The sequence below is a fragment of the Ursus arctos genome, unplaced genomic scaffold, assembly GCF_023065955.2.
Source record: "Ursus arctos isolate Adak ecotype North America unplaced genomic scaffold, UrsArc2.0 scaffold_16, whole genome shotgun sequence".
Classification (NCBI taxonomy): Eukaryota; Metazoa; Chordata; class Mammalia; order Carnivora; family Ursidae; genus Ursus; species Ursus arctos.
The window spans coordinates 25,619,820-25,638,402 of record NW_026622830.1 but is presented as its reverse complement, the minus strand read 5'-3'; the positions used below and the strand labels follow the sequence as shown (position 1 = coordinate 25,638,402).

Genomic DNA, 18,583 nt, shown 5'->3' with positions numbered 1-18,583 from the left:
TTTTTTTAATTGAAGTATAGTTGACACACCATGTTGTATTAGTTTCAGGCACACGACGTAGTGATTCAACAACTTGATTCAGCAACTCTAAACCTATGCTTACTACAGTGTAACTACCATACAACATTGTTACAGTATCCTTGACTGTATTCCATGTGTCCTACCTTAGGTCTGGTGATTTACAAGATTCTCAGAGGGGTCTACAATACTCTCCCTACGGTTAAGAACTGACCTGGTCTGGTTACTCACATGTCTTTCCCTGGGGGCTATGCGAATCTTCTCTGTATCGTTCCAGTTTTGGTGTATGTGCTGCCGGAACGAGCACTGGTTATTCACATATCTGTTGCCAGAATCCCCTCTGGATTGTTCTTACCTTACAGCTCCCATTTTCTGTACATTTTCAGGGGAATTTGCCCAAGTATTTTCAGAGGCAGCCCATTTCCTTCTCCTTCTTAAAATATAAATTTTTATTTTGAATATGGGTGATCCATGTACATGGAAAAAAGTTAAGATAAAAAAGCTATAAAAGAAAAGAAAGTCACCCAGCTACTCCCAGTTCATTCATCAAAGGTATCAAGTCTTTGATTAAAATTTTTTTTCCCAGAACATTTTTGTACACATAAAAATGTCTGTTTAAAAAAATACTTTTTAGGGGCGCCTGGGTGGCACAGCGGTTAAGCGTCTGCCTTCGGCTCAGGGCGTGATCCCGGCGTTATGGGATCGAGCCCCACATCAGGCTCCTCTGCTATGAGCCTGCCTCTTCCTCTCCCACTCCCCCTGCTTGTGTTCCCTCTCTCGCTGGCTGTCTCTATCTCTGTCAAATAAATAAATAAATAAAATCTTTAAAAAAAAATCTGTATATTAAAAAAAATACTTTTTATTATAAAAAATGTTCAACATCTACAGAAGTAGAAGAAATAGTATAAGGAACCCCCATAACCTATCACCCAGATTCAACAATTACCATTGTATTGCCAGACTTGTTTCAACTGTGGCAAGAACTCCCTTGAGCTGGTTTTTTTTCTTCTTCAGGTTTATAAAGATGTCACTTAACACCATAAAATGACTGATTTTAAGTGTATAGTTCAATGAATATAGTTCATTTACTTTATGAACTGAATATTATGAATAATATAGTTCATTTATCATTCAAATGACTTATTTTAAGTGTGTAGTTCAGTGAATATAGTTCATTCAGTTTTAGTGAATGTATAGACTTGTGCTCATCACAATGACACAAAATTTAGACCATTTCTGTCACCCCAGCAGGTTCCCTTTCAGCCAAGGGGTTGACACTTGGAGTCAGTCCCTGTTCCCACACCAGCCAACCGCTGATCTCTCTGTCTCTAGATTTGCCTTTCTTGGGCATTTCACATAAGTGTTATCATAGACCATATAGACTTTTGCATCTGGCTTCATTAACTTGGCATAACGTTTATGGGGTTCGTCAGTGCTGTAACAGGAATTGGTAGTTCACTTCTTTTTATTGCTGAATACTATTCCATTGCATGACTGTACTGCATTTTGTTTCTCCCTTCACCAGTTGATGGGTGTTTGGATTGTTTCCAGCTTTGGACTTTTGTGAGCAAAGCTATTAGGAACATTCATGTACAAGTCTTTGTATGGAGAACTATTTCCTCTTCTCTGGGGTAAATGCCTAGGATGGGAATTGCCAGGTAGTATGGTAAGTCTATGTTTCACTTTTTTAAAGATACTGCCAAACTTTCCCATGGCTTTACCATTTTATATTCCTATCAGTATATGAGGATTCCAGTTTCTCCATCTTCATCCACGCTTGTTATCGTCTGTGTCTTTGAGGTTAGCCATTCTCGTGGGTGTGTGGTGTGCCTTATTGTGGGTTTGGTTTGCATTTCCTAATGATGAATGATATTGAACGTCATCGCATGTGCTTATTAAGCCAGTTGTATAGATCTTTTGTACAGATCTTTTGTCCATTTTTTAAATTGGGCTGTTTGTTTTATCATTAAGTTGTAAGAATTTTTTTATGTATTCTGGATACAAGTCCTCTATCAGATAGGTGATTTACAAAGATTTTTCCTCTAGCCTGTGGCCTTTCATTTTCTTTTTTTTAATTTTAAAAAATTGAAGTAGAATTGACATTCAGTATTACTAGTTTCAGTTGTACAACATGATGATGTATTTTATATACATTACAAAATGCATACCATTGCACGTGTAGTTACCCTCTGTCACCATGCAGAGATATTACAATATTACAGTATTTTTGACTGTATTTCCTATGCTGTACTTCACATCCTCATGACTTACTTATTTTATTTTTTTAAGATTTTGTTTATTTATTAGAGAGTGAGAGCACGATCAGGGGGAGAGACAGGCAGAGGGAGAGGGAGAAGTAGGCTCCCCACTGAGCAGAGCGCCCAAAGCAGGCCTTGATCCCAGGACCCTGAGATCATGACCTGAGCCGAAGGCAGGTGCTTAACCAACTGAGCCATCCAGGCACCACTGGACTTATTTATTTTATATAGCTGGAGATTTGTACCTCTTAATCCCCTTCACCTGTTTTGCCCATCCCCCCATCCCACCTCCTCTGGCAACCATTGGTTTGTTCTGTGTATTTATGAGTCTGCTTCTGTTTTGTCTGTTCGTTTGTTTTGTTGTAGATTCTACATATAAATGAAATCATATGATATTTGTCATTGTTTGACTTATTTCACTTAGCATAATACCCTCTAGGTCCATATCTTTCTTTTTTTTTTTTTTTAAAGATTTATTTATTTATTCGACAGAGATAGAGACAGCCAGCGAGAGAGGGAACACAAGCAGGGGGAGTGGGAGAGGAAGAAGCAGGCTCATAGTGGAGGAGCCTGATGTGGAGCTTGATCCCATAACGCCGGGATTATGCCCTGAGCCGAAGGCAGACGCTTAACTGCTGTGCCACCCAGGCACCCCTCATTTTTTAAATATATCTTTTGAAGTATATAAGTTTTAAATTTTGATGAAATCCATTTTATTAATTTTTAAAATATAGATTATGCTATTGCTGTTGTATCTAAGACATCTTTGCCTCACTCAAGGTCACAAAGATTTTCTTGTAACTGTTCTTCTAGAAGTTTTATAGTTTTTGCTTTTCTATTCAGGTCTAAGATACTTTTTTTTTTTTTTTAAGATTTTATTTATTTATTTGACAGAGAGATGGCGAGAGAGGGAACACAAGCAGGGGGAGTGGGAGAGGAAGAAGCAGGCTCCCAGTGGATGAGCCTGATGCGGGGCTCGATCCCAGAACACCAGGATCACGCCCTGAGCCGAAGGCAGATGCTTAACGACTGAGCCACCCAGGCGCCCCTAAGATACCTTTTGAGTTAATTTTTGTGTATGGTATGAGATTCTTTTTGCACGCGGCTACCCAAGTGTCCAAGAACCGTTTATTGAAGACTGTCCTTTCCCTATTGAATTGCCTTGGCAACTTTTTGAAAATCAATTTACTATAAACATATACATTGATTTCTGAACTTTTAATTCTGTTCCTTTGATCTTTATGCATATCCTTACCACACTATCTTGATTACTGTAGCTTTATAATAAACTTAGGAATATAATAAGCTTAGAATTTGTTTATTTTTAAAAGTTGTTTTGGGGGGGCGCCTGGGCGGCGAAGTCGTTAAGCGTCTGCCTTTGGCTCAGGGCGTGATCCCGGCGTTCTGGGATCGAGCCCCACATCAGGCTCCTCCACTGGGAGCCTGCTTCTTCCTCTCCCACTCCCCCCTGCTTGTGTTCCCTCTCTCACTGGCTGTCTCTCTCTCTGTCAAATAAATAAATAAAATCTTTAAAAAAAATAAAAATAAAATAAAAGTTGTTTTGGATGTTCTGGGTCCTTTGTGTTTCCAAATAATTTTAGGGTTGACTTGCCAGTTTCTACAAAAAAGCCTGCTGGGATTTTGATAGAGATTGCCTTGAATCTGTAGATCAGTTTGGAAACAATTGCCATCCAATCAATATTGAGTCTTCCAATCCATGAAAATGGAATGTCTCTCCAGTTACTTAGAATGTTTTGTAATTTTCAGTACAGAAGTTTTTTAAAAAAATTTATTCCTAAATATTTTATTCTTTTTGAAGATATTATAAATGGAGCTTTTTTTTTTTTTTTTAAGATTTTATTTATTTATTTGACAGAGACAGCAAGAGAGGGAACCCAAGCAAGGGGAGTGTGAGAGGGAGAAGCAGGCTTCCCACTGAGCAGGGAGCCCGATGCGGGGCTCGATCCCAGGACCCTGGGATCATGACCTGAGCCAAAGGCAGACACTTAACAGCTGAGCCACCCAGGCGCCCCATAAATGGAGCTATTTTCTTAATTTAATCTTGGGGTTGTTTGTTGCTAGTATGTGGAAATACAGTTAATTTTTATATGTTGATCTTGTAGTTTCTGACCCTACTTTATTAGTTCTAGTACTTGTTTCGGGGGTTCCTTAGGATTTTGTAAATACAAGATATGTGATCTACAAGTAAAAGATCCTTTACTTCTTTTCAATATGGATGCCTTTAATTAATTAATTATTTGCTTCAGTGCACATTATTTGCATTTATGTAGCACAGTGTTGAATAGAAATGACAAGAGTGGACATCTTTGCCTTGTCAGTCATCTTAGGAAGAAGCATTCAGTCTTTCACCATTAAGTATGATGTTGGCTGTGGGTTTTTCATAGCTGCTCTTTATCTGATTGAGGAAGTTCCTTTCTATTCTTAATTTGTTGGGAGGTTTTACCATGAATATGTGTTCGATTTTGTCAAGTGCTTTTACTTTGTGAAGATTTTGGGGTTTTGTTTTGGGGTTTTGTTTTTTAAGATTTTATTTATTTATTTATTTATTTATTTGACAGAGAGAGTGGGAGAGGGAGAAGCAGGCTCCCCACTGAGCAGGGAGCCCGATGTGGGGCTTGATCCCAGGATCCTGAGATCATGACCTGAGCCGATGGCAGATGCTCAACCAGCTGAGCCATCTAGGCACCCCAGATTGTGTGGTTTTGTCATTTATTTATATGGGTACATTGGCTCAGATATTGAGCCAACCTTGCATTTTTGGGGTAAACCCCACTTGGTCATGATGTATAAACCTTTTTATATATTGCTGGATATGATTTGCTAATATTTTGTTAAGGATTTTTTCCGTCTGTTTTCATGAGGACTATATGTAAGTTTCCTTTTCTTGTGATGTCTTTGGCTTTGGTACAGGTTTAAAAAAATTTTTTTTTAGATGAGTGAGATTATACTATACACTCACTGCTGTACGTCTTATTTATTTTATAATTTATAACTTATGCTGGGAGTCCTTCAAAAATGATTCTACCTTCCATTTAAGTATGGAGGGCTAAATTGCCCTCCCCAAACACTGTACCAGTTTATCTGTATTTAGTATATTCAAATTTTTTAAAGCCTTATGACTCTAATAGGTAAAAAAATCAGATGCCATTATTTTGATTTGCATTTTTTAAGTTACGAATGATGTTGACCATCTTTTTGTGTTTGGCCTTTTGTGCTTTTTTTTTTTTTTAACTGCCCATTCATATACTTTTGGGTTGTCTTTGATTGGTTTATCAGAGCTTTTGGTATACTGAAGGAATAGTCCTTTGTCTGTGGTGTGTGGTAAATATTTTTACCCAAATTGTGTTTTTCTTTGTCTGTGATGTATATATTTTTAAAATTTTCTTCCTTCTTCCTATGTATCCTTTTTCTTCATAGTTTCTGGGTTTTGTTTCATTCTTAGGAAACTTTCCATGTCAAGATTGTTTAAAAGTATATCTGGGGGTGCCTGGGTGGCGCAGTCGTTAAGTGTCTGCGTTTGGCTCAGGGCGTGATCCCAGCGTTCTGGGATCGAGCCCCACATCAGGCTCCTCTGCTAGGAGGCTGCTTCTTCCTCTCCCACTCCCCCTGCGTGTGTTCCCTCTCTCACTGGCTGTCTCTCTCTGTCAAATAAATTTTAAAATATCCCCCCCCCAAAAAAAAGTATATCTGTATTGGGGTGCCTGGGTGGCTCAGTCAGTTAAGCATCCAACTCTTGATTTTCGCTCAGGTCCAGATCTCAGGATTGTGAGATTGAGCCCTGCATCAGGCTCTGCACTGGGTGTAGGGCCTGCTTGAGATTCTCTCTCCCTTTCTCTCTTCCCCTTCTCTAAAAAATAAAATAAAATATTTAAAAGTATATCTGTATTTGCTTCTAACACTTCTATTTCAGTTTGTATGTTTAAGTCTTTTCTGTCTTTGGATAGCCCTGTGTTTTAATATTTAGTAGAATGCAGTCATCATTCAGTGTTGGCTGCCATTGTTATCAGGATCATCGCTCCATGCTCATAATCTTTTAATGAAGCTCACGTGCCTGAAAAGAGCGTACCTGTTCCTCTACCTTCTGACCTTGGGCAAGGTATTTAATCTCTGGGTCTCGAGTTAACTAGCAGTCATCCGTGAAATGGAGACAGCAATCCCCAGGCAGCTGTAGTTGTGGGAATGGTGCAAGTCAGCGTTTGTAAGTGCTTAGCATAAAGTAGGGACTCGTAAATGGAAAGGACTGTGTGCCACAGTACCTTGTGCTTACTTGGCCGGTGCTCAATGACTGTATGGCTTCTTGTTTCTTTTTTGTGGTGTTTTCCACCAGGGTGAGTATAATCCTCATTTTTGTGTCTTTTTGTTTGTTTTTGGTTTTTGTGTGTGTACTCATGCTATTGGTTTGAGAGTTTGGAACAGAAGCCTCTTGGAGTCTTTCAACTGTCTAAGCTGTCAGGGAGCCCTTCAACTGTCCAGGGCAGCCTCTCTCTGCTAAGATTGGAGGATTCTGTTTCACAAGAAGGTAGAATTGGAGTAACTTCTTAGATTTAATTGGCTTGATGACTACAGATTGTAATCCTCTGCCCTGGCTTCAAATCACATATTAGATAAGGCAAAAAGGCCTGGTATCTGGCTTTCTGGGAGAGAAAAATTTTGATTAGCAAGAAATAATGATGTCAACTGTGGGCTTTTCATATATGGCCTTTATTGTGTTGAGGTAAATTCCTTCTATACCTTTTATGTTGAGAATTGAAATCATGAATGGATGTTGAACTTTGTCATACTCTTTCACTGTGTCTATAGAGATGATCGTGTGGTTTTTTCTTTCATTTTATTAATGTGGTGTATCACACTGATTGATTTGCATGTATTGAACCATCCTTGTGTCCCAGGGATAAATCCCACTTGATTTTGGTGTACGCTTCTTGTAATGTGCTGTTAAATTCAGCTTGCTAGTATTTTACTGAGAAGTTTTGCATCTGCGTTCATCAAGGATATTGGCCTATAGGTTTCTCTTGGTACCTTTGTCTGGTTTTGGTATCAGGGTGATGCTCACCTCATAAAATGAGTTTGGAAGTATTCCCTCTTTTATTTTTGGAAGAGTTTAAGAAGAATTCTTTATTGAACATTTGGGAGAATTCACCTGTGAATGGTAGTCTTAGATTACTGATTCAGTCCCCCTTATTTATCGGTCTGTTTTGGTTTTCTGTTTCTTCTTGATTCTGTTTTAGGAGATTATACGTGTTTCTAGGAATTTATCCATTTCTTCTAAGTTACCCAATTTGTTGATGTATGATTGTTTATAATCCTTTTTATTTCTTTGGCGCCCGTTATACTGCCTCCTCTTTCAATTCTGATTTTATTTGAGCCTTCCCTCTTTTTCTCTCGTTGGTGCTGCTAAATTTCATTTCGTTTCACTTAGTTTGTTGATTTTTATCTTTTCAAAAAAAACCAACTCACCTCTGTTGTAGGGTTTTTTCTGTTTTTAAAATTCTTCTTTTTATTTATTTCTGCTTAATCTTTATTATTTCCTTCTTCTGCAAACTTTGGGCTTCATTTGTTATTTTTCTGGATCCCTGAGGTGTTAAGTTAGGTTTTTTGGGATTTTTTTTTTTTTTTTAATGTAGCAGTTTACTCCTGATACTGCTTTTGTTGCATTCTGTAAGTTTTGGTATGTTTCATTTTTATTTTCTTTTGTCTGAGGTACTTTTAAATTCTCATTTGATTTCCTCTTTGACCCAATGGTTGTTTAGGAGTGTGTTTTTGGTTTTTTTTTTTTAAGATTTTTATTTATTTGTTTGGCAGAGAGGCAGCGAGAGAGGGAACACAAGCAGGGGTGTGGGAGAGGGAGAAGCAGGCTCCCAACTGAGCAGGGAGCCCGATGTGGGGCTCCCAGAACGCTGGGATCATGACCTGAGCTGAAGGCAGACGCCCAGTGACTGAGCCACCCAGGCGCCCAGGAGTGTGTTGTTTAATTTTCACATATTTGCCTAGTTCCCATTTTTTGTTATTGATTTCTAGTTTTATTCCATTGCAATCAGAAAAGAGTGATGGAGTGGTTTGGTCTTCTTAAATTTGTTAAGACTTATTTTGTGAACCTACCATGTGATCTGTCCTGGAGAATGTTCTGTGTGTACCTGAGAAGAATGTATATTCTTCTGCTATCAGGTGGAAGGTTCTATATATGTTTGTTAAGTTCATTTGGTCTGCAGTTTTTTTTGAGTCAGCTGTTTATTGATTTTCTGTCCAGATGTTCTAGCCATTATTTTAAGTGGGATATTCAAGTTCCCTACTATTATTGTGTTGCTCTCAATTTCTCCCTTCAGATCTGTCAATATTGGCTTTATACATTTAGGTACTCTGATGTTGGGTATGTATGTATTTATATCTCTTATATCTTCCTGTTGAGTTGACCCTTTTGTCATTATATAATGGCCTTCTCTGTTTCTAGACACTGTTTTTTGTGTTTTTTTTTTTTTTAATATTTTACTTATTTGGGGCGCCTAAGTGGCTCAGTTGGTTAAGGCAGATGCCTTTGGCTTGGGTCATGATCTCGGGGTCCTGGGATCGAGTCCCACGTTGGGCTCCCTGCTCCACTGGGAGTCTGCTTCTCTCTCTGCCTCTCCCCCAACTTGTTCTCTCAGTCTCTCTTGCTCTTGTGCTCTCTGTCTCTCAAATGAATAAAATCTTTTAAAAAATATTTATCAGAGAGAGAGGGTGCACACAGCAGGGAGGGCAGCAGGCAGAGGGAGAAGGAGGCTTCCTGCTGATCAGGGAGCCCCATGTGGGGCATGGTCCCAGGACCCTGGGATCGTGACCTGAGCCAAGAGCAGACACCCAAATGGACTGAGCCACCCAGATGTCCCGTAGACACAGTTTTTAACTGAAAGTCTATTTTGTTTGATGTAAGTTTAGCCACCCCTGCTTTCTTTTCGTTACCACTTATGTGGAATTTCTTTTTCTATCCCTTCATCTTCAGCCCATGTGTGTCTTTAGATCTAAAGTGAGTTTCTTGTAGACAGTGTATTGCTGGATCTTATTTTTGTATCCGTTCAGCCACTCTATGCATTTGGATTGGGAATTTAATCTACTTACTCTCCAGGTTATTGTAATATGCGTCGGCGTTGAGAACCACTATCTAGATGTACAGATCTGGTATAGGGGTAATAGATGTTCTCAGGGAGTCTCAAACTAGGTCCTTGGAGGTGGAAAGGTGGGAGGTATCAAGAACTCCTTGAATTTGAGAAGCAAAAAAAGTCATTCTCAAGAGGATACAGCGAAGATGAAGAACCAAAGTATTCAGGGGCGCCCGGCTGGCTTAGTCTGTGTAACGTGTGACTCTTGATCGTAGGGTCATGAATTCCAGCCCCACATTAGGTGTAGTGCTTACTAAACAAACAGACAAACCATAGCACTCAGTCCTATGTGAGTGGATGGTTTTATATTTTTATAGATCGGGGGTTGTTTGTTGCTTATTAATTTGTTTGAGTACTCCCATAACAAAGCTAGACAAGCAATTAATGCAGGTGGAGAGATGGCAGAAACTTAGATGACCATCATTCAACACAAAATGTACTATAGCTGGGGCGCCTGGGTGGCGCAGTCGTTAAGCGTCTGCCTTCGGCTCAGGGTGTGATCCCGGCTTTCTGGGATCGAGCCCCACATCAGGCTTCTCTGCTAGGAGCCTGCTTCTTCCTCTCCCACTCCCCCTGCTTGTGTTCCCTCTCTCGCTGGCTGTCTCTGTCAAATAAATAAAATCTTAAAAAAAAAAAAAAGTACTATAGCAGTGCCTTAGACAAGTGCATATTTAAATATGTGTCAACTAACTTAAGCACTAATCCTTGAACATATATAGCTGTGAAAACTCAGTTGGGTATTGGGTAGTTTCCATTCTCTTCCTCTAGTGACATCATCAAGATATTTACAAGGTGTCTTGGAAAGAAAGGAGAAAAATAATTCCCCTTGTGGAGATCTGAGGGGTTTCTTGAAGGAAGAAACATTTCCACTGGACCTTCAAGGCTAGGTAGAACTTGAATAAGGTGAGGGCAGGTTTCAAAACCAGCTTGAACAGAAGCTTGAAGGCAGCCTCACCTGACCAAGTGTGCTCACCAAAGGCCAAGACAGTCTTGGGATCTTCCTGAAGGCTTAGAAGGAAAATGTGGAAGGTGCTGATGGAAAGGTATCTTGGGGCCGGCAGGTGGAGGGCCTTCCCCACTGAGCTAGAATTCCTGTAACCTAGGTGTTTAGAGTGGTGATTTTTTTTTTTGCCTGATTTATTCTATTGTTTTTCTTAAGTAATATAAATGTTTTATAATCCCCTAAGAAAAATTAGAAAATAGAGATATACAGAAAGAAAGAAAGTCTGTCACTTAGATAACCCATTTAGCCTGCTAAACATTTTCTCAAAGATAACTTTTTTTCAAAAGGGGGGGGATCCTGCTATGCAATGTTCTATCCCCCGCTTTTTCTACTTAAATCTAAAGCTTAAATATTCCTATTCTAGAAATATTTCCTTTTTAATTAGTACATAAATGGGTAATTTAACCCATTCCACTAATATTGGATATTTTACTATTAAAAGTAGTGAATGATTCCACTATTTTGTTTATTTATTAATTTTTATTTTACTGTTATTATTTTTAGAGGTCAAGAAAGCGGGCACACACATGTGTGAAGGGGGAGGAGGGACAGAGGGAGAGGGAGGGAGAGAGAGAATCGCAAGCAGAGTGCACCGATAGCGGAGCTGGACGTGGGGCCTGATCTCACGACCCTGAGATCGTGACCTGAGCCAAAACCAAGAGTCTGACGCTTAACCTGCTGAGCCATCCAGGTGCCCTGATTTCACTATTTTAAATAATGCTGTAGTGAACACCCTTTTATGTACATTTTGGGATATTTGCCATATTTTTCTTAACATGTCTCAAAGTAGAATTGCAGGGTCAGAGTATACACTTTGGGGGGGGGTTGATAGAATGCCAAATTGCCCCCCCCAGAAGTGTTGTAATTATCCCTCTAGCGATATGAGAATATCAAAACAGTGACATTTTAATATCTAAAATTGACAGTGTCATTGTGATGCAGTCATGAATTCTAAACTGAACTTCTGAATTGCTTTTGGTTGCCAATTATATTATTCAAAGAATGTAGCACATTAATGAAATATCCTTTGCCATTTTTCATCTGTTGATCCTTCCTCTAAAATCAATTGATTTGTGGTTTGTTGATAGTATCTTTGTGAGAGGATTATCTGTTTCCTGCATCATTTTTCAAAAATTCGGAGTTGCGTTATTGTTGTGGTGGTTATTTAAACAAACTTTGTGTAGCAGTTTATGCCAATACTGCCGGATTGGTTTTCCTTGCACTTCAGTTAACTGGAATTTATGTATGAAGAGGACAGGGCTTATTTCTGTCACTCGAAGCGCTCATATTTCTAAAGACTGACCAGTGAGGCCTAGCACAGGGTTCCAAGGAGGGAGGGCCAGAATCTTCTGACAGCAGGTCAATTGGAGGAAATTATCGGATCGAGAGGAAATTAGATGCAGATGCTGTAGCCAGCCCGCAGTCAGTAGGCTTTCCGTCACAGAAAGAAATGCTGTTCGTTGTTGTATTCAAGGCAAACCCATACTACAACTAAGCCCTTCCCTTTGTGAATGTGTAAGATGTCTCTAGAGGGATTTTCAAGGAACTGGTGAGAGCAGGTGTCTGTGGGGAGCCCAAGTGGGAGGAGGAGTTCTTTTTCATGGTATACCCGTTTGTACTGTGTTTGAATTATTTACCGTGTATGTGCTACTTTTTCAAAACATTTTAAGCTATTTTTTAAAAGCCTTGCCCGCTCGTAGTTATGTAAGATGTTAACATTAGACGAAGCTGAGTGAAGGGTATATGGGAAATCTCACAGTATCTTTGCATCTCTTCTGTAAATCTAAATTTATTTTAAACTTAAAAGTTTTTTTGGGGGGGGCGCCTGGGTGGCTCAGTCGGTTAAGCGTCTGCCTTAGGCTCAGGTCATGATCTCAGGGTCCTGGCATCAAGCCTCACATGGGGCTCTCGGGTCAGCAGGAAACCTGCTTCTTCCTCTGCCCCTTCCCCTGCTCATGCTTATTCTCTCTCAAATAAATAAATAAATAAATAAATAAAAGACTCTGACCGAGCTATGTATCTACAAAAAGTGCACCAAGCTTAGAAGCTTAGACTACTGGGGCGCCTGGGTAGTGCAGTCGTTAAGCGTCTGCCTTCGGCTCAGGACGTGATCCCGGTGTTCCCGGATCGAGCCCCGCGTCGGGCTCCTCCGCTGGGAGCCTGCTTCTTCCTCTCCCACTCCCCCTGCTTGTGTTCCCTCTCTCGCTGCCTGTCTCTCTGTCACATAAATAAATAAAATCTTTAAAAAAAAAAAAAAAGAAGCTTAGACTATTAAAGCCAGCTTGTGCTTCTGGTAAAAATGCAGATGAGTCTACATTTTTGGCAAGCCCCTTGAGTAATTCTGATTCCGTATAAAACTGAGTTCCAGAAAGAATCAGCTGAGTGAGACAGAGAGAGAGTGAGTGTGTGGGGGGGGTGCAGTAACTTGAAGGATGGAGGGGCTGTGAAGGCAAGGTGGTCAGAAGCTGTGGCCAGTGACGGGTGGGTGAAACGAGGGTCTGCAGGGCTGCAGGGGGTGGAGAGAGGGCAGGTGCAGGAGCGCTAGTGAGTCGGGGATCCAGGTGTCTGGATATGAGTTCCTTGTTCACACAGATGGGGAGAGAGAATCAGGAAGCTCTTCTAGTTCCTTGAGGGGGTGAAGCATGTTGCTAACTAAGGGAAAGAGATGTTTTGATGGAGTGCATTTCTTGAGGCCAGTAATTGGTCTTTCTTGCCTTAATTCCCAGGTGACTATCCTGCACGTAGGTCATTTACTGAGTGCCCGCTGGGGGCCAGGCCCTGGGGACACACAGTCCCTGCTCCCACAGAGATCACATTCGAGTGGAGGGTGACAGACTGCACAAATAAGCAAATGCATATTGTACATGATACGAGCGTGTGCATGCATACTGTGCGTGTCCGTCGATAAGCCCATGAAGAGAAATGGAGTACAGGGGTGGGGGATGGGGAGCGGGAGCCCTGAGGGTGCTATATTAGGATCGGCACTGAAGGCTTCTCTGAGGACCTGACATTTGAGAGAGACCTGAATGAAATAAGGAATGAGATTAGCCACGGAGATATCTGTGGGAAGGGCATTCTGGCGGAGGGAACAGTAAAGGTGATGGCCCTGAGGGGTAGAGAAGGGCTTGCTGACAAGAGACAACAAGAAGGCCAGTGTAGCTGGGGCTGAGTGAGGAGGAGAGTGGCCGATGATGAGGTCAGTACAATCTGGAGAGGGCTTGTAGGAAAATATACTGGTCACATAGGGGCTTCCTGACCAAGTGAGCTTCTTGCTATATAGAGAAGAGGGAATTGGTGGGACCATCATGGAGCTTTGTTTCCTGCTAGCTATACTGGAGAGTGACACAGTGTGAAATGGTGAAAAGAACATCTATCTGGAAGTGGGGAGCTGTGGCTACTGTATTACAGTCTTCCCTTTTGCCCCCACATTAATTACTTCACTCATTTTGTGACTTGTTTCTGGAAGTGCAGAATCAGTGCCTTGCGGGACTCTTGGGGGCCTTTGGAAGACAGCACTTACAGAGTGGGGATAGACCGGGTCAGTTAAAGCACATGTGAGGGTGCGATGACTTGATCTGCCCTAGAGAGACATTTACTTCTTTACCCCATTCCAACTACGACCTCTCTTCTTCCAAGCAGGATTGGTTGCCGTGGTCCCTGCTGCTTCTCTCTCTCACATATGATACACGCGCCTTCTACGTCCCTGGGGTTGCACCAATCAACTTCCACCAGAACGACCCTGTAGAAATCAAGGTAGGTGCATTGCTGGACTGTTGGAGCCTCTGTGCTGGGCAGCCTGGCTGGAGGACCCTGGCGAGATGGTCCTGTCCATCCCGTGCTTACAGAGAACAAAAGCCAGTGCCAGTCACCGTGGCAAAAAGTGGGTTTGCAGCCTGCTGGGTGGCTGGAAGGGGAGTGCTCTAGGGAGCCCACAGTTCCAGGAGCTCTGCCTCCTCAGCTGTCTCTCCCACTCCGCAGCTTTGCCTGTGTGCGTGTGTTCTCGCTCTGTGTCCCTCTCTTTCTCTTCAGCTCTGGCTCTGGCTCTGGTTCTGGTTCTTTCCACATCTGTGTTTCTCACTCTCACCCTCACATGTGTCTCTCTTTCTAGGTGTGTATGTCTGTGTGTCTGTCTGTCTCTCTCAGCCTGCCTCCCTGTTTCATTGGCTCCATCCTCCTCTCTATTCCCAGCTTCTGTCCACATGACTCAGATTGTCTGTGCGTACACAGTCTATTACGGCCTCTGTGTTTTCACTCGCAGCTTCTGCCACCAGCTGGATTCTCTAGTTCGGGTTTTCCAGACTGCGTCCTGCCTGTCTGATGGTGGTATAGGAGATGATTTTAAGTAGTTGACAAATTTATTTTATTTTAATACCTGTTTTCTTTTAATGTGTATTAAGAAATATAGCTGCTACTTCAACTCATGATTTTATGGCTGCTGTTGGTTTTCAGTTTTTAATAGTGATAGAGTATTAGCTCCTTAAATAAATGTATTTCCCTAAAAATGAATCAGATCCAGATAAAGAGTAGATCAGTGGTAGGTAGATGAGGCAATTTGGTGCACGAATGATTCAAGTCTAGAGAGAAGCCATCTAACCAGGCACCTTTTCAAGCTAGATGCCCACTGTGGGTCAATCAGTTGGCAAAGGTGGGGAAGGAGTCACTTAAACTATGGTTGATCGGGGACAATAGGCAGGCTGGCATGTTGATTAATGGCTCTTTAACAGTGCACTGTGTTGGTGGCCTTCTCAGAGCCCCAAGCAGGGATAGGGGTTGGTGGTGGATTTCTCGGACCTGGTTTCCCAGGGCACAAACTCCAGAGGGGAGGTACGGTGCAGGCTGGCTGGGTAGGCCCTCAGGGTCAGCACTCGGGAGGGAGTGAGGGAAGCAGGACTGGGCAGAGGGTGACACTGAGCTGTGGTATAGCATAGGCCTGTGGGAAGCTCTGGAACGGGAATGGCTGGCCCTTTGGAGTTGTTCCGGATTGAAGCCAGAGGACTGGTTCTCTGTATCCCTCCGTGAACCAGTCATTGGATATAGACTACCACCAGGGCAGGGGCGTAACCTTGTACAAGGGCTCCCAGCCAAAGGGACTCTCCTCTGTCATCACCCAAATATAACCACTTTTAATACTTTGGTGTTTTTCTGGGGTTTTTTTCCTGTGCAGTGTTTACAGTGTAGGACACTTGGCATTCTCTCACCTCCGTAAATCCCCCGCTACTTGACTACCACACTGTTCCTCCCTTGGCAAAGTAATGTGTAGTTGAAATTTCTAAGTAGTCCTTCAGTCCCTAGTGAGTGTGTAAAAAGGGCTAACAAAACTTATAAGGTTATGGAAATAAATTCTCCTAAAATAAAGATACGTTTCTTGCCTCATTATTGTGTTGAACCACGTGTTTACTGGTCTGTGCAAAAGCAAAGCAGGAAGAGTGCGTGAAAATCACGTGTTTGTCTTTTCCTGAGCATCACAGTGTTCAAAAGGAGAAGCAGAAGACAGGGTCACAGAGGACCAGCCTCAGGGTGTGCCATCATGCTCACGCCCCTTCGTTTGCCGTCACATGTTAGGTATTAGTGAAATTACAGATGGCTACATGTCATGCTTATTTGGGGCATCACATACAAGCAACTTGTGATTATCCAGGGGGAATTAACCAGTTAAGAGGATAAATATGTAAATAATACATTTGTTTAAAAAAAGGGGGGGGGGCGCCTGGGTGGCACAGCAGTTAAGCGTCTGCCTTCGGCTCAGGGCATGATCCCGGTGTTCTGGGATCGAGCCCCACATCAGGCTCCTCCCCTGGGAGCCTGCTTCTTCCTCTCCCACTCCCCTGCTTGTGTTCCCTTGCTCGTTGGCTGTCTATATCTCTGTTAAATAAATAAATAAAATCTTTAAAAAAAAACAAAAATAAAAATAAAATAAAATAAAAAGGAAAGAAAGAAAAAGAAAACTGTTAGGAATCAAGTTCTAAAAGAGCTAGGATCTTTTCTGTCCCAATTATTGCTGTGTTACGAACTCCTAATACATAGCAGGGTGGATAAATATGTGTGATGAATGGCTGTTAAAAAGCATCTGCATTTAGGGGTGCCTGGGTGGCTCTGTTGGTTGAGTATCCAACTCTTGATTTCGGCTGAGTTCATGATCTTGGGGTCGTGCAATCGAGCCCTGTGTCGTGCTCTGTGCTCAGCATGGAGTCTGCTTCAGATTCTCTCTCCCTCTCCCCTTCCCCCTGTTCATTCTGAATGAATGAATGAATAAAATCTTTTGTAAAAGTTCATTTAGAACTAAGCAATGATTAATGAGTAAATGCAACATTACATGTGTTGCATTGTTGTGAGCATATCTCTTCCTCCCAAGTCAGACTTGTAACTTTCAGGAAGAGTATTGAAGGTAACATTTATTGAGGGTTATTTACATACCAGGCATTATGGGTGACTTAACTCAGATGCCCCCCAAGAACCCTCTGAAGCAGATACTGTGTATTTGTCACAGAGTTACTGTATATTTTGCAGATAAGGAAACCACTGCCCAGGGTCCTGTGGTGAGGAAGGCATAGGGTAGTCCTTAACTACTCCATCTCTTACCTACTGCAGTACCCTTCCTCCCAGTGCTTCTGCTGAAAGCCCCCTCCAGAGCAAAGCTTGTGGCACAAGGAGGAGAGGGTGGTTCTGGCTTCCAGGCCTGCCAGGCTGGGGGTGTGAGAGGGTACACTTTGGGTGGGGGAGGTGCGGGAGGGGAGGAGGGAACATAAAGGTGGGACCTCAGTCTCTTTGTAACGTGGATTCTTTTTTGATGATCCAGAAAGAGAGAATGTAAGAAACACAAAATAACAGGCTGCTATAATAGGCAGTAACTTTTTGGCCATTTTGGCTCAAGCGGTTTATGAAATTCTTAATAGTAGTCCTCAGTCCCTTAGTCCAACATCTAAAAACCTCTGAAACCCAGTTTTCTAAGCTTTCATAGACAAGACTTGGCCTGAAATGTTTGATTTTATTTGTCCCACTTAGAATGAATATTTTTGCATTTCTTTGCACAAATAGTCATTAAATATGGGGTACTGCCCCAGACCCAGCTAGGGAGTGTTGTCCATACTCCCCTTTTAAAACCAAAAAAATTCCAAAGTATGAGTTTTAAATAAGGATTGTGGACCTGCATTCTAAAAATTATTGACAGTTTTTTAGATGGTGCATGGGAACGGTTGGTAGTTTCTAAATAGCAAAGATAATTGTATTTGCATGTGGACCAGAATTTATTTTTTGTAACATTTTGATTAGTTCTGTTTATCTGTGGTTTGGCATTGCTTATGACTGTCACCGTTTCCAGAACTGTATTCTGTATGCATGTATCACTTCCTGAACATTCTCCTTCATGGTCTTCTTAAACCTTGTTTTTAATGGTTGCGTAATATTTCACTGAATGAGTATATTATGGTTTGTTGACCAGTTTCCCATTGTGGGGGCGTTTTTCCTCTCTTCCGTCACTCAGCAAACATTTAATGAGCACTACTGTGTGCCTGGCTCTGTAAGAGGTCCTTGTCCTCATGGAGCCTAAATCTTAAATTCTAGGAGGAGACTGTTTTTTTAAAGCAACAGGTAAACAAAATAATTATGTTTTATCAGACATGTTACCTAGGAAACTGCGCGTGTTGGAATAGAGCAAATGGGGCATTCCCTTAGATGAGCTAGTTAGGGAGGACTTCCAGGCGAGGGGGCGTAAGCTGGGACCTGGATGTGCAAAGGCGCCAGACAGGCGTGGAGCGAGGCGGAAGAGAGCGGGACGACCTTGAGGAACTGCAGGCGGGAGAGCACTGTGGTTATGAGGAAGGAGTGAACCTCTTTGTTCCTAAAGTTTACCCTCGTTTGGAGTTATTTCCTTGGGAAAGAAGCCCAGAAATGAAATTATAGGGTCAAGGGATATCAGACTCTCAGTCTATATTGAATTTGGTTATGATTTTAAACAAAATCTATAACGTAGTCTGAAACAGAATGAAACATGAAATAATGCAGAATTGTAGACTGGGTAGTATCTCGTATCCTGCAGCTGTGGTCTGCTGAGTTAGTTTGATAGCATTACCAAGTGTACCAACAATGTGTGGGTACCGGGGAGGATTATGCAAACAGCCGTCGGGCTTTCCGGATTGACGAACAACAGCCTC

General features: G+C 41.8%; 1 protein-coding gene and 1 non-coding gene across 2 annotated transcripts in view; one reads left to right on the top strand and one right to left on the bottom strand.

Annotated features, from left to right (window-relative positions):
• TM9SF4 (transmembrane 9 superfamily member 4) overlaps positions 1-18,583 on the top strand; it is a 51,795-nt gene that overhangs the window by 7,822 nt on the left and 25,390 nt on the right. Inside the window, exon 2 of the mRNA XM_026503256.4 lies at positions 14,073-14,186. Within this exon, the coding sequence (XP_026359041.1) occupies positions 14,073-14,186 (114 nt within the window). The remainder of the gene's footprint in view (positions 1-14,072; positions 14,187-18,583) is intronic.
• On the bottom strand, positions 223-325 carry LOC113258848 (U6 spliceosomal RNA). Its single transcript, XR_003317371.1, has one exon. It is a non-coding gene; the product is annotated as a U6 spliceosomal RNA (small nuclear RNA).